The sequence below is a fragment of the Pongo abelii genome, chromosome 7, assembly GCF_028885655.2.
Source record: "Pongo abelii isolate AG06213 chromosome 7, NHGRI_mPonAbe1-v2.0_pri, whole genome shotgun sequence".
Lineage (NCBI taxonomy): Eukaryota > Metazoa > Chordata > Mammalia > Primates > Hominidae > Pongo > Pongo abelii.
In genome coordinates this window covers 158803471-158818267 of record NC_071992.2, presented here as the reverse complement: position 1 = coordinate 158818267, position 14797 = coordinate 158803471, and the positions used below count along the sequence as shown (strand labels likewise).

The 14797-nt window shown below is 56.7% G+C and overlaps 1 protein-coding gene across 35 annotated transcripts in view; it reads left to right on the top strand.

The window, feature by feature from the left end:
- The window catches only part of TSNARE1 (t-SNARE domain containing 1), a 139925-nt gene that overhangs the window by 44420 nt on the left and 80708 nt on the right, over window positions 1-14797 (top strand). For 32 of the 35 annotated variants that reach the window (XR_010141347.1, XR_010141346.1, XR_010141348.1 and 29 more), the window contains one exon: window positions 6575-6701. The exons of 1 other annotated variant lie outside the window; for it this stretch is intronic. Coding sequence is in view for 29 of the 34 variants with exons in the window: in XM_063726855.1 (XP_063582925.1) it covers window positions 6575-6701 (127 nt within the window). In the remaining 5 variants the exon portion in view is untranslated. The remainder of the gene's footprint in view (window positions 1-6574; window positions 6702-14797) is intronic. 2 more of the 35 variants (XM_063726856.1, XM_054518947.2) reach the window with 1 other exon arrangement.

Here is a 14797-nt window from a genome sequence, read left to right as displayed (position 1 = left end):
CCTCACACCTCTTCCCTGTCCTCTGCCACATTCCCTCCTGGCCGTGCCTCTGCCTGCCCAGCCCTCCCTCCTCTGAGTGCTGGCCCTGGCTGGGTCCCCTGCCCATGTGCAGCCCCTTATGCTGGCCTGCCTTCTCCTGGAGTTCTCGGGGGCGCCACCATGTCCTGAACTCAGCAGAGTGCTTTGGTTGGGAAGGCCTGGCTCCCTCTGTTGCTGTGCCCAGGCCTTCGAGGCCACAACCCACAGTGCCCGGCTGCCTTCCTGGCTCCTGTGCCACAGCCCTTCCCTGCACCCAGCTCACTTCTGGGAGGCTCTGGTGGTGTCCGGGTGAAGTCCCGCCCGAGCAAGCCAGCATGCCTGGGCGCTGACCCCTCCTCCTGGCAGGGCAGCTGTGCCAGCTGTGGTTGGCAGCGTGCTCCTGCTGGGACAGAAGTGGCATGCTGTGGCCAGGGGGTCTGAGGCCTTTTGGCATGTTCCATGCCCTGCACTGACGGCTGGCTGACCCCGGGCCTTAGTGTCCTCTTCTTGAATGGGGTTATAACCCCTGCCTCACAGTGTGGTGAGGATCAGCATTGCTCACACAGGTGAGGCACCTGGCCAGGGCCTGCTGAGCAGGTGCAGGTGAGGCAGGCAGGCTCTGGGTGGCCCAGGGCCAGTCAGATTCTCTTTTGGGGATTTCCCTGGCTCCCCTGTGAACGGGATTCATGAGAGAACCTCCTCATGGACTCGTGTGGCATCCAGCGACGTGAGCAGTGCCGAGTCTAAGGACACTGGCTCAGCACCTGTGAGGGCTGGGCTTCTCATTCTTTCCTCCGTCAGTGAAGGGTGGGCCGATCCTATGGGGGTTCTTGACTGGGGACGGGAGACAGGGTTTCCGATCTGGCCTGCTGGGACGTGCTGAGGTCAGGGCAGGGCTGGGGTGATGAGGCACTGGACCGGGCCAGCCCTGGGTGAGAACGGCTCCAGCGGGTGTGCAGCCTCCCCCAGGCAGGGAACAGGTGGGCATCTACATTTTATGGAGTGTGGCGATGCTCGGCCTGACGTTTGGTAAGCATCGGGCTCTGAGGTCAGGTGTGGGCAGGAAGGTCAGGATGGGAGCACCTGGCTGGCCTGGTGGGACAGCTGAGTTGAGAAGTGGGGGCATGAGCTGGCTGCCGGGTGGAGGAGCAGGAGCAGCTGGCTGCCGGGTGGAGGAGCAGGAGCAGCTGGCTGCCGGGTGGAGGAGCAGGAGCAGCATGGGGGAAGCCGAGGCACAGCCTGGGTGAAGGCACAGAGGTGGGAGGTAGCCTGGGTGAAACAGGCAGAACCCCCAGAGAGTAAGGGTGTGGGGCAGGGGTGCAGCAAGAGCTGAGGCTGGGGCAGGACAGGGCCCAGCTCCCAGAGACCTTGGGTGCCGGTGTGGGCACAGGCCACTGCGGGCTGGGGCAGGACTGGGGAGGGCTGGGCCAGCACAGGATGGGGGTTGAGTCAGACACTGGAGGGAAGTGGAAGCGTGGGGCACCTGGGGGGTTTGGGTTGGGACAGCTCAGTACCCCATGGCCCCTTGTGGTCTCCCAGAGATGGGGGGGTTGCACCCACTGGATTCCAGGTGTCCCCAGGGGCCCAGAGTGGCTGGCTGGGCGGGGCCGTGAATAGGCAGAAGACACATGCTGCCATTTCGTGTTTCCAGACCAGCCTCCCCTGCCTGAGGTTTGACTCGGTGGCCCTGACCGCGGGTTAGCCTTTGTCCCTGAGCTGGCTGAGCAAACACAGAGGTGTTTCATGTTCCCGTGTGCAGCGAAATGAAATTGTGAGCTTGGTCAGGTGGTCTCTTTGGCGGCGGTGGAGCAGCTCACGAATCTTCACTCCCCTCCGCGTGCCTGGCCAGAGCAGAGGGGAGTTGGGCAGCCTTCCAGTCCCCCCAGGGGCCCCAGCTCTGATTCAGCTGAGATCTTTCGGACTTGAATCCCTTCCCTCCTCCCATGAGTGTTCCTACCTCTCATGAGCCCTCCTCAAGCTTCCTGTGCTCCTCCTTGTCCTGAAACCCAGCAGACTCTGCCGCCCTTTGCAGTGATGGCCGCTGGCTGCTCCCCTTGTCCTGAAACCCAGCAGACCCCGCCACCCTTTGCAGTGATAGCCGCTGGCCGCCCCCTCCTCTCATGGAGCCTCTGCCGTGGCTTTCGTGGCCTCTGGTTAACATCCCCCTGACTTGTCCCCATCTCCTGTGTTGTCTGTGGGGCCCTCTCCTCTCTCCGCGGTAGCTTCTCTCCCTGGGAGTTCTCTTCCTTAACAACTGTGCCTACACAGTGGACTCCCCCTCTGCATCTAGCTCCACCTCCAGGGCTTTGGGTATCTGCCTGCCTGTGGGAGCCCCTCTGGGCTCATCCCTGCACACGGCTCCCCTCACTTTCTGGCATGAGGAAGTCAAAGCACTGTCCGTGTGCCTTCTGGGCCAGAACTTGGGACTTGTCCTTGACTCTCCCTGGATTCCGTGCCAATCCCTAGCTCCACCCTCCTCCCTCCCTGGGCCCTGATTCCTGCCGCCACCTGCTCACTGCCCTGCCAGCCCCTCACGTGCCCCCAGCAGCTTCCTCTCGATCCTGAAGCAGAGGGAGCTCCCCAAACACAAGTTTCGTGTCAGGCCTGGCTGGCCCCGCCAGCACCTCACCATCATTTTAGGTGATGGCAAGTAGTGCCCTGTGCTCAGGGCCCCCTTGAGCTGCTTCCTTGGGACTGCTGGACCCTCCCCACCTGGGGTTTGAGCGCCCCTCCCCGAGTTCTCTGAAAGCCTCTGCAGCAGCCCTTGCCCAAGACGGCTTGTGCTGGCTCCTCCATGGAAGTTCATGTCCTGAGGCCAGGACAGGCCTGCCCTGCTGGTGCGGTGGCACTGGGGCACGAAGGGCGTATCTGTAGGATTGGGCCATGCCCTGCATCAGCTGTGCCTCCCTGTGGCCTGTGTGGCCACCTGGGACAAAGCTAGGTGCTCTGGGGCCGCCTCCCAGAGGTTTAAGGAGAGCCCTGGGTGCTCAACTGGCTCTTGTCTGCTGAAGGCCCACTGCCCAACAGCCCTCCCCTTGGTTCCAGATAGGTCTTTCTAGATGATGTTTCATTGGAATTTTACAAATTAAGCTTTAATACTTTAAAATTATACATGCATGTAGTTTAGAGAGTAAATGAGTTAAATGAGTTGTGCAAAGTTAATTAAGAAAAACAGTCATCCCCAGTTGCCCTCCATCCCCTTCCGCAGAGTCAACTGTGTCTCATTCTTCTAGTAGATTCTTTTGATGTTGATCTCTAAATAGTAGACCTCTATTGCTACTTGATTTTTAAAATGTTTAGGCATTATTTATCGACTTGCAAGATGAGGGTTCAGGTCTGTCTGCACACACAAGTACCTGCTGTCTCGCAGGTACACACAAGCACACACATGCCCCCCACATATGTACATACACGCATACACACGCACCCAGGGGCACACAACACATATGCATGCACACACGTGTGCACACACTTCTGCTTCCCCTCCTCCCGGTGTAGCTACAGTGTTGTCACACTCTCAAGGAGACCAGAGCTTTCCTAATTAGAACCACATGTGCTACTGGAATCAGTCATAGGAAACTGGGATGATTTTTCTTCCCTGCTCAACCTTTGGTTTTCCCTGGAGTTTGTAACTGCCTTTGTTTGCCTGGTGTTTTTTGTACTTCTTAGGAGCCTGAAGCCCTCCTCTACCTCTCAGTCTCACGTTCCTTCACATCAGCAGTTCGGCTTTTGTCTTCTTGAAGAAGTCTCTCTAGAACATTCTGCCGGGGCGCTGTCAGCGGGCTGCCGTCCTTGCCTGGGCACAGCTTTTGCCCTGGGTCCCCTTCAGCTTCATCTGGTTGCGGGCAGTCCAGGCCTTCCTCCCTCCTCACGGTTCCTGGTTTTGGCAGAGCTCACCCTCGAGTACTTCTCCGAGAAAACATGCGTGGAGGGGCAGTCTGGGGACCCCAGTTGTAGGAAATGGCCTCCTATGGCCCTCACTCTAGTTCTCCTCCCAGCACTGGAGCTGTGGGGATCTCCCCAGTGACTGTGGCCTCTGATGTCGGATATGGGACTCGGCTGCCTGTGGACAGTCTCCTTGTCTGGGTGTCCTGAGGTCTCACGGGACGTGAGGGGCCCCTAACCGGCTCGAGTGAGCTCCGGCTGGGATCAGTGTGAATGCTGTTCCTGACGATTCTCTTCCCCGGCCCTCCTGTCCTTCTTTCTGGAACTCCCCTTCCTCGGATGGAGAAATGCCTGTGCAGGGCTGGTGGTTTCCTCTGACTCCGCGGTGTCTTCATGCTCTGGTTTCTGGAGGCCCCCGCTCTGCCTGCCCCTTCTCTGGAGCTCTTTGCTGCTGCTCCCGATGTTGGCTTCTCGGTGCTCCTATGTATTCTCTGAAAGTCCCTTTCTTGGCATCCCGTTCCTGTCCTGGGGCTGTTAACACAGCCTTTGTTATCTGGGCCCGTTCCTTTGAGGGCAGTACAGAGAACACAGGTGTTGGAACCAGACTGCCCGAGCCTGAAACCTTCTCCACCACTTACCAGCTGGGGGACTTTGGGCAAGTTACCTCACCTCTCCATGCCTCAGTTTCCTCAGCTGCAAGGTAAAGATACTTGTGGCCCCAGCTTAGACGCGTTGTGAGGATGAATCTGTGCGTGTAGTAAAGCGCCTCTGTGATTGTCGTCACGCGCCAAGTGTTAAGGAAGTGCTAGCTGCTATGCTGTTACGTGTTAAAGTTTTCTCTCTGGATGGTGTCTGTTTGCTCCATGCTGTGTTTCCCCCATGTGTCTTGGGCTGTCTTCCACATCTGAGCTTTTCCCGATGAGGCCCCGGCACGTGTGCGGAGCTCTCTGCTCACTGGGTTGAGACCTGCCTCTCACTCGGGGCTCCTGGAATCCCACCCGCCGTCAGAGCCCCCTCTCCCCTGGGGCAGCAGACGTCTCCTGCCTCTTGTCTCACACTGAGACCCAACTTCCTGCTCACCTCCCCATGCCAGGCAGCATGCAGAGAGGGGAGGGAGGCCATGGCGACTGGGCAGGTACCTGGGATGCAAGGCCTGAGACCTGTGGAGAGAGGGGCTGAGGACCGCTCTGCTTGCCGCCTCTCTGCATGGGGCCAGGCATTTTCGTGCGCCCTGGGCAGAACAAGGCCTGCGCCAGCAGCAGGTGTGAGTCCGGCCGTCCTGCTGGGCCTGCCTGGAGGGTGCCACGACTGTAGGATGGCACCGCTGTCTCTGAGGGGTTTTGTTTTGGAAAATGCAGTGGTTTTTAATAAAGGTGTTTTCTGTGTTCACAGTAAGAGCTTTGTTATTTAAAATGAATTACTACTATTTCAGAAGTCTCCGTTTGAGTTTCTAATGCAGTGGATGTTGGTAGGTGCGATCCGCAGCAACCAGAGCTGTTTGGGTCCTGATTGTTCTGAGCAGGGCAGTGGGGCCCACTGGGTCAATGGTGTCCTGGTGCTACCCTGCTCTGGGCGGGGCTGGATGGCACAGGGGGGCGTCTTGCTGAGAGGGAACGTGGGGTCACACCGCCTCCCCCGGCCCTAGAGACTTGGGTCTGTACTCAGCTGGCGTGAGGCTCACTTTGCTTCAGGTGTTTGTGTGGGTGGGTGGAGCGCTTGCCCTAAGGTGTTTAGAACTGAGTGTGGCCTGGCCGGTGGGCTCCGTAGTGATAGCACTAGTGCAGGCCAGTCAGAAGTTGCCTGCACAGGGACCCCTGCACACAGGGAGGACGCTCTGGCAGTGTCTGGGCAGGAGAGCTCCTGTTGTCCTCTGGTAGTTTGCTCTGAGTCCCTGGAGCTGCAGCCCATGGGAGGAGAGGTTTGGGTGGGATGCCCAGCTCCCCATTCCAGGGATTGCTGGTGCCCCAAGGGTGGCGCCAATGCCGTGAGTTATGTGTTGAGTGCTTACTGTTCACCAACCATAACGTGTGTCTGATTACATCTCACAACAGCCCTAAGACACAGGCCCTCTTCTTCCCCTTACTTCACGGATGAGGAAACTGAGGCCCGGAGAGGCCCCATGGCTCTTGCCCAGCTGCACAGGTTTCATTCAGCCAGGGCAGAGCCAACCCCGGGCCTGACCCAGCCCCGCTACCGTGGAGTGCGGCTCAAGACGACGGAGCTAGAGATGCTGGCAGGCTGCATGGGTGCCGGGTTCTCAGCCCGGCCTGGGCCTGACTCACATGCAGTGGATGCTGCCCTGCCTGCATGGCGGGGGCCCAGCGCTCCCAGAAGCCAGCTGGGAGGCTGGCGGTGGGGGTTGGTCTTTAAGAGCTGGCCAGAGGGCTCACCTTGCTGGGGGTCCCTGTTGGGAGGGGAGGGGGCACGCCTTCCTCAGGCTGTGTTTCTGTGTTCCAACAGGGACCAGTGGACCAAGAGGCCACCTTGAAGGGACTCTGGGGGGGGTTGCTGTTTGGGGGCTGGTGAGAAGCCTGGAGTAGCCTAGGAAATGGGTACAGTGGAGCCAGGGTCTTGGGGCTGGGGAGGGGCAGGCGGACCCTGTGCACCCTGAATTGGAGCTTTAATCCCTATGTCTTCTCCCTCTTCCCCCTGGTTTTCGTGTTTCCTCCAGCTCAGTGTGGAGGCTGCTGGTCCTGCCATCTGTAAGAAGATGTCATACGGATCCATCGCCCGTGGAGGTGGCCTGGGGAGCCGTGGTCCTTTCGGGGGACCTTCGAGACAAGGCTGTCAGCCCCTAGGTAATGATAGTAGCTGGCAGTGGGGGCGGGGAGGGGGGATGGCAGTGGGTAGGGTAGGGTCCTCACTGTGTCATGCTGATGGCTGTACACCAGTTCTATTCTTTTGAGGAAAGTGGCCTGCGTCTTGAGATGGGGTGTGACTCTTGAGCTCAGGCCATTCAGGCCCCTGAAAAGGAAGCATCAGGAGTGGCTGTCCTGTGTGCGGGCAGACCTGGGTGTCCCAGTTCATGCTGGGCATGGAGCTGGCGCTTAGAGCACCAAGCTGCTGGTGGGTGGTGCTCGGGGTGTTTGGAGAGTGGCTGAGGGGGTGCAGGATCTCACCTGGCCTTCCTAATGACGGTGTGGGGCAGGTGGCACTTTGCACTCCGTACAGAGGAGGAAGCTGAGGTCCCTGGGACTCGCAAACCTCACCCCAGGGCCGGGCAGCTGGTGCAGGGCAGAGCTGGGGTTTATTTCTAGGTGTTGCAGAGCATCGAGCCCCTGCTCTTCCATTTCACCTCATCCACCCCCACCCTGCAGACTGGCCCCACTTAGGTCCTCATGGTACCTGAATGCCACGGTAACCCTCCCTCTCCCACTCTGCCGTCAGCTTGGTCTGCAGATCCGGCCCTTCACGTGGGCAGGCCTGGGTCATGTAGGCAATGCCTGGGTGAGGGCAGCCGCCATGAGGGTTGTCTGGGTGTGGGGAAGAGGACTGAATTTGGGGCCTCAAGCTCTTTGCATACCTCTCTCCACCCAGTGCCAGGCCTCGGGCTCACCCTAACAGCTGTGCGGGAAGGGTCTCCTCACCCTGGGGCCCTTCTCTGCTGGGGTGTGAGCGTCCTCCCAGCTGTGCGGGCAGGTCTCCCTCGCCCTGGGGCCCTTCTCTGCTGGGGTGGTTTCTCCCTTGCAGCTCTGCTTGGCTCTTGGCTGGGGCTCTGGTCCCCAGGGTGGCCTGTTCAGGGAGTGAGGCCAGCTGAGGGGCCCTTGCTGGCTCCTTGGCAGCCCCCAGTGCCCTGGATTTGTCTCTCACCCCCGGCCCTGCAGAGAGGGAGCAGCATGTGCTCAAGAGGGCGGCTGCCTGCCTCCGCCCTGCTGGGATTGGATGGCAGCAGGGAGGATGAGTGCGCTGGGATAGGATGGCAGCAGGGAGGACAGGGGTGCAGATGGCCATTGGTGACATCACCAAGTGCCCCTCCTCATCTTGCCATCACCTCTTAGCGCCTCGCAGGCCAGGTCCTCTAGGATGCCCTCATCCTTACTGCCCACTGGGAGTGCCGGGCTGGCCTGGTCTCCTCCCACTTCTGCCTCCCTTTCCTCCTTCCCACCGAGACCATTGATCTAGTGTCTGCTGTGTGCCAGGAGTCGGGCAGGAGGCAGAGAGACAAGTGAGTCCTGTGCCCCTAGGGAGCCTGTGTTCTGACTGGGATGGTTCTGTGATCCTCTTTCTTGAGTGCTAGGAAGGAAATGACCCAGCAGGGACTGGGACTGCCAGCCCAGAGGGGTGGACTGCATGAACTGAGGAGGTGAAGGAGGGCCCTCGGGGAGGGGGTGCTTAGTGGAGAGTAGAGGGGGACCCTGGAGGAGGCAGCCCTGGGAGACCTGAATGGGAGTGTCCTGGGAGACGGGCCGGCGTGGATGGAGGTTCCTTCCATGGGCCAGGGGAGCCTGCGGGGCCTTAGGCAGGGCATGGTGTCAGCTGCTTGATCTATTTTGTGTTTAAAAATGTGTTCCGAGGGACGCTGAGTAGACACAGGATTGCGCATGTGCACACGTGTGCGTGGTATGTAGACACAGGTTCAGATCCAACGGTTGGGAGGTGGTGCGCCTGACCCCCAGGCCCCTGCTCCTTTACCCTCCCGCCTCCCTCGTCCTTGCTCTGAACCATATATGTGCCGCATCTTGCTGGTTCTTCACAGTTTTGCTTATGTGTGTGCATATCCCTGAGCCGTATGTTGCTGAGCTGTGCAGGTTTTGAACTTCCCTGGGCTCAGACGATTTGTGTTGCTCCCTGTTGTGCTACTTTTACACGTCATGTTCTGAGAGGCTCCACGTTGCGCGTGGCTGTGGCTCCTTTGATTTCACGCTGCATCATGTTGGGTTCTGTGAGCACACCGCGGTGTCTGTGCGTGTTCCGCATCTCAGGGATGCTGAGGCTGGCTTCTGTGTTGTCCCTCACAGCCTGTGCCCATGGCCGGGGCCTCTGCAGGTACACGGGGCGTGGCGTTCCTGGGCCGGGCCACCTGCAGCCGAGCTGATGCGGGCCCCACCCAGAGCCCTCTTTGCTCCACGTCCTTGTCAGCACCCAGGGGTGTCGGACGGCGATGTCTTGCCAACCTGGTGGGTGTGGCTTGTCCTCTGTGGTTGGAATGGATGTTTCTCTTACAAAGAATGGGATGGATCCCCTTTTCATGTTTATTGGGCATGTAGGTCTTCCTGCCAGTGAGCACTGTTTGTCTGCTTTTCTCTTGGGTTTGCCTTGTGCTTATGGGTTTGCAGGCTTCCCTCCTGTGCTCTGCAGATGAAAGCCTCATCAGGTGGGTTTGCACAGCCCGATCCAGGCCGGGCCGGCTTCTCAGTGGGAGGCCTGCTGGGAAGCAGAAGTTCTCAGCCAGGGCAGCCTTGAGTTGATCCTTCATTCCCTTCAGGACTTGCACTTTTCTCTTTAGTAACTTCCATCACAAGATGATAATGCTGCCATCTTTTACTTCCCTCTAAAGATTGAACAATTTGTTTTTCATATTTAAGACTGTAATTGACCTTTGATTTTTGTTTATGGTGTGAGATGGGGTGAGTGTGGAGGGGAAGCTGTGATGTTGTTTTTCTCTGTTTGAAGAACAAATTGTGTGGACTGTTGAATTGCCTTTCTTCTGCAGACCTGCAGTGACAGCTCTGTGATAAAGTTTTCATTTGGATTCTCTGGTCAAGTTTGCTTTTCCTGTGCCAAAATCCACCTTAATTTCTATAGCTTTGCTATAATTCTCAATACTTTTTAGAACAAATTGCCCTTCTTATTTTTCTACAGAGGTGTCTCGGGTGTGTTTGGCGATTTGACGTTGACCATAAGGTTTAGGATCACCTGTCGCACCCTGGAGTTTTGACTAGGTTTGCCTGGCGTCCCTGCGTCCGCGTGGGGAGAAGTGACTTCTTTATCGTTCTGAGCCTTCCAGTCTGTGAACAAGCACATGTCTTTATGGGGTTTTCTTTAATGTCTTTCAATGAAGTCATATAACTTTCTCTACAAAGATCTTACATATCTTTTTTAAATTCATTTCAACAAAGTAAAAACTTTCTTTCCTGCTGTTGTAAGTGGTGCCATTCCGAATATTACATTTTCCAAATGCTTCTTGCTGGTGTGTGCATGTAATTGGCTTTTTCTAAGAACAAAGTCCAGACATTGTATTTAATTTTCGAATATTTTATGTTTTAATTTTTCTAAATGTGGAAACTTTCAAACACATCAAAGTAGGCACAGACGCGTCGCGGCCCCTGGTGTACCTCGGCTTCCCCTCACTGCTGTGGCCAGTGTGGTGGTACATGTGCCCCCAAACTGCTTCCCTGCGGTGTCATTCCGGAGTAAATCCCAGATAGCAGATCATCTCGTCTGGTAATATTTCAGCGTGTCTCTAAAAGAGAAGGACTCCTTTTACGTATGACCAGATTTCCAGTGTGACAGCGCGTTTGGCTGCCATACCCGACCTGCAGTTGAGGTGGCCGATGGCCTCTAGGAGTGTGTTTCAGGGATGCTGTTTAACATGGAGCCTCCCGAGATCCCTGCTACAGCTGACCCGTGCTCCTCCTTCGAGTGTGTCTCTGTCTCTGGCTTCCCTCCATCTCTTTATTTCCCTCCAAGTTTATTTGTTGAAGAAACCAGGGTTTTCCTGTGTGGTGTAATTGATTTTTGTGTACTGGTTTGTGTCCAGCCATGTTGCTAAACCCTGTTTATTGTAATGATTTGTCTGTGGAATCTTTTGAGCTTTTCCTGTAAATGGTGGTGGTTGTGCATAATGACAGCGTTTTCGCTCCTTTTCCAGTGCTTTCACCTATTATGTGTTTCTTTTCTTGGCTGGAACCTCTACTGCAGTGTTGAATGGAGATAGTGGTTCTATTCTTGGTGAGTTTGTGGAAGAACAGGATTATGTATTCCTTGAATGTTTCTGGGATTTTGCTGTAAAACTATGTGGGTCTAGTGTTTTCCTTTGTGGAAAGATTTTCTGACTACCAGTTAATTCCTCTAGTTGTAAAACGTTATTCAAGCTTTCTGTTTCTTCTTGGGTCAGTTTTGTTAAGTTGCATTTTTCTGGAAATTCGACTGTTTTATCTAAATGTTCAACTTACTGAAATGAAATTGTACACAATAGCCTTTCGCTGTCAGTTGTGACACTGGGGCACCCTCATGTAATGGTTAAGATGCAGATGCAGAAGCCGGCCTGCCCTGGTCCCAGCCCTGCCCGCCCTGCCTGCCCTGGTCCCAGCCCTGCCCGCCCTGCCTGCCCTGGTCCCAGCCCTGCCCGCCCTGCCTGCCCTGGTCCCAGCCCTGCCCGCCCAGCCTGCCCTGGTCCCAGCCCTGCCCGCCCAGCCTGCCCTGGTCCCAGCCCTGCCCGCCCTGCCTGCCCTGGTCCCAGCCCTGCCCGCCCTGCCTGCCCTGGTCCCAGCCCTGCCCGCCCTGCCTGCCCTGGTCCCAGCCCTGCCCGCCCTGCCTGCCCTGGTCCCAGCCCTGCCCGCCCAGCCTGCCCTGGTCCCAGCCCTGCCCGCCCTGCCTGCCCTGGTCCCAGCCTTGCCTTCCCTGCCTGCCCTGGTCCCAGCTCTGCGAGTCTTTGTCCCAACGTGCCAGCCCTGCCTGCTTGGTCCCTGCCCTGTCTGCCCTGCCCTGTCTACCCACCCGCCTGCCTTGGTCTCAGCCCTGCCCACCCTGCTGCTCATGAGCTTTGTGAGCTCAGGGTTGGGAAGGGGAGGTGAGAAGAGGCCTCCGGCCCGGTGGTCATGCAGTTGGATGCGTCGACACCCGTGAAGCTCGGGCAGGGCCTCTGAGGGCTGGTGGTGGCTGCTGCTGCTTTCACAGCCACAGCTTCTCAACCACGTCCCCTTTCTCATTCCTGATGCTCTGTATTTGTACCTTCTCTGTTTTCTTTTATAGTCAGTATCGACAGAGACCCGGCAGTTCCACAGGTCTCTGCAGAGATATGGCCCCTGGCTTCCCTCTTCTGTGCGTGCAAGTTTTAAATTGTGATTGATTTCTGCTCATAGTTTCATCATTTCCCTCCTTTCTTTAAGTTGATGCTATTTTATTTTTCTTACTCCCAGATTGAATATTTACCACATTCACCATGAATATGGTAAATATTCATTTCTAATAAAAGCATTGGAAATTAGAAATTTCCCAAGAAACTGCTTTAGCTGAATATCACACATTTTGAAATATATAGTATTTTAAATTTTTGTTCAGTTCTAAATATGTTTAACTTTCCATTATGATTTCTTTGTTTAGGAATTACTTGGAAGTTTACTTCATCATTTTCAGATGTACTTTTTTCCAGTCTTTTTAAAGTGATTTCAAACCCGATCACACATCTGAAAGAAAAGCACCAGTGTTGTCCCGGTTTGTTAAAAATTGTCGCACTGGGGCTGCTTCTGGGGCATGGGGGCGTGCCTGGCTCAGCGCCTCCTTTGCTCCCCTCAGCTCTTGGCCTTCTGTGTGGGCGGGGCCTTCGAGGACCCTCAGAGCTGGGCAAGGCCTTCCAGGCAGGCCGGTGGGGCCTGGACAAATTCCCCATAGGTGTAGGGTCAACTGCATGTGCCCAGTCCCTGCTGTGTGCCAAAGTCCTGCCACCCTAACTGTGCAGCACCTTAGGGCCGTTGTGTCATTGTAACGTCCTCTGGACAGAGGCAGCAAAAAGCCAGCTAGTGAGTTGTCAACTCATAAACAACTTAGATACACAGAAGAAAGCTCCCCAGAGCTCCATGCACACGGGCCAGGTCTGTGGACAGCTAGGACATGTGGCTGTTTCCTCAGTGCACCAGCAGTGGTCGGCCTCACAGTAACCTGGCAGGAAAAGAAAATGTTGACACGTCCATGGCAGCCTGGGGTGGGAGCAGGTGCCAGGGGAGGGTGGGCATGGGGTGCTGGGAACAGCCAGCTTCGGGGCACCCAGGAGTGTTCCTTCTCTTAGTCCAGCCATGCTTCCTCTTGGACTCTGTCTTAGGAGATAGACACACGGGCAGAGGTGTTCACCACATATGATTTGTGCGAGTGCTGACTCAGAAATACTGTAAGCACCTGGCTTTAGGGGGACGATTGTGTTATAGCTGGGATAGAATTCGATGTGGGCATTAAAGTCACATTGTCGAAGGCCCTTGTGTGACCTGCGCACGTGCTGTGATTTGTGGTGAATGTGGTGCATAGAAGAAGCAAAGCCATACGTGCAACATTTGCCTGTGGAAGACAGCCGCCTACCTCCAGGGTTAATAATGTTTATCTCTGGATGTTGTGGTCTTTATTTTTTTATTTATAACTGTCTGCATTTACATTTTTTCTGTAATTTGTGGGTATTATTCTATTCAAAAGCAAGCAGTAAATGTCCCAGGCCTGTCCCTGCCATGTTCTAGGTTCACGTGGCTCAGGTGGGCAGAGCATACTGGCCCCTCGAGGGGCGTGGGGAGCAGCATGGAATAACGTTGGTGCAGTGGGCAGGACTTGGACTTGGGTGAGTGGATGCAGTGTGGCGAGGTGATGGCGTGTCCTTCTGGACTTGGGTGAGTGGATGCAGTGTGGCGAGGTGATGGCGTGTCCTTGAGTGACAGCAGGACCTGTGGTCTCTCTGGGGGCCTGTGGGACCCCATTTCTGAGCAGAGGCTGAGCTCAGTCACCAAGTGTCGGATCCCCTCACAGGCCGTTGTCTGGGGTTTCCAGCCTGGAGAGTGTGTCTCTGTGCAGAGAGAGGGTGGTGTGGATGCCAGGGGAGAGGGGCCTGCCGGGAGCTGGAGGGATGGGCCCTGCCCTCTTGGGAGGGGTGTCCATGCTGGAGGCTCACCTCATCAAACACTGAGAGGCGTTTGTGACTTGGGGCCCCTCCCTCTGTGACTTGGGCCCCCTCCGGGCCTTGGCCAGTGCCTCTTTCGTGGGTGCCTGGTTTTCCCAGGGCAGTGTCTGTCTCCAGGCTGCAGCTGCTCCCTCTCCAGCCCCCCCAGAGGGTTGTCTTCTTCTGACTCTGATCCACTTTGCTGCACTTCTCTGCCCTGCGGAAACCTCTGCCCCGAAATGAACCAGGGAGCTGCCCTCTCGTCCTTCCGCAGGCTTCTCCCTCTTCCCCCCACCAGGGCCCAGAGCTGGAGGGTGAGTGAGCCCCAGTCCAGAGCAGTGAGCTGGGCACTGGAGGCCCTTCCCTGAACCTGTGTGGCCGTAGGCCTGTCTCTGCCTATGTGGTTTGGGCAGTGCTGTCTGGGGGCAGGAGGATGGACCAGGTGGCCTTTGGGCCCTCGCCCACCTCCTGGGGGTCCAGTGAGAGGCTTTGGGAAAGTCCTTCCCTCCCCGTCACGTTGGGCTGTAGGGTCCCCCTAGACGGACCCTGAGAGGGAGCTCACCAGGGCGGCCCCTAGTGTCACTTCTCTGAGGGTTGCATGAAGGGCCTTTTCCAAGAGCTGCTGCTTCAGGCACTTGGCTCAGGGATGCAGCCCTGGGACCCAGTGTGCCGACCTGGCCCTGGAGGCCGCGGACGTGGCCGGAAAGTGCTTCCGAGCCAGCAGCATCCTTGTGACCTACCGGGACACGTCCCGGGAAGAACAGGTTGCAGACAGGCACGCGGGGTCCGGCTTCGGAGGCCTCAGCCTGGTGCACACGGCGTGTCTTTGACTCTGGGGTGCCGTGGATTGAAAGGCACATCGTGGTTCCAGAGATGTTAAAAGGCTTTTATAGGGTGCATCTGAGGATCAGTGAATTTCAGTGAAATGTGTCCAGAAATGTTTTGTGAACAAATGGAAATAATGAGAGAAAATTACGATGCGTTCTGTGTGGGGGCTGGGAGCCGGGAGAGGGGAGCACGCGTCTCTGCCTCCGCAAAGCCGAGTGGGGACAGCAGTGTGGCTTTGCTTTTCATCTCCCATACACTACGGAGTGGCAC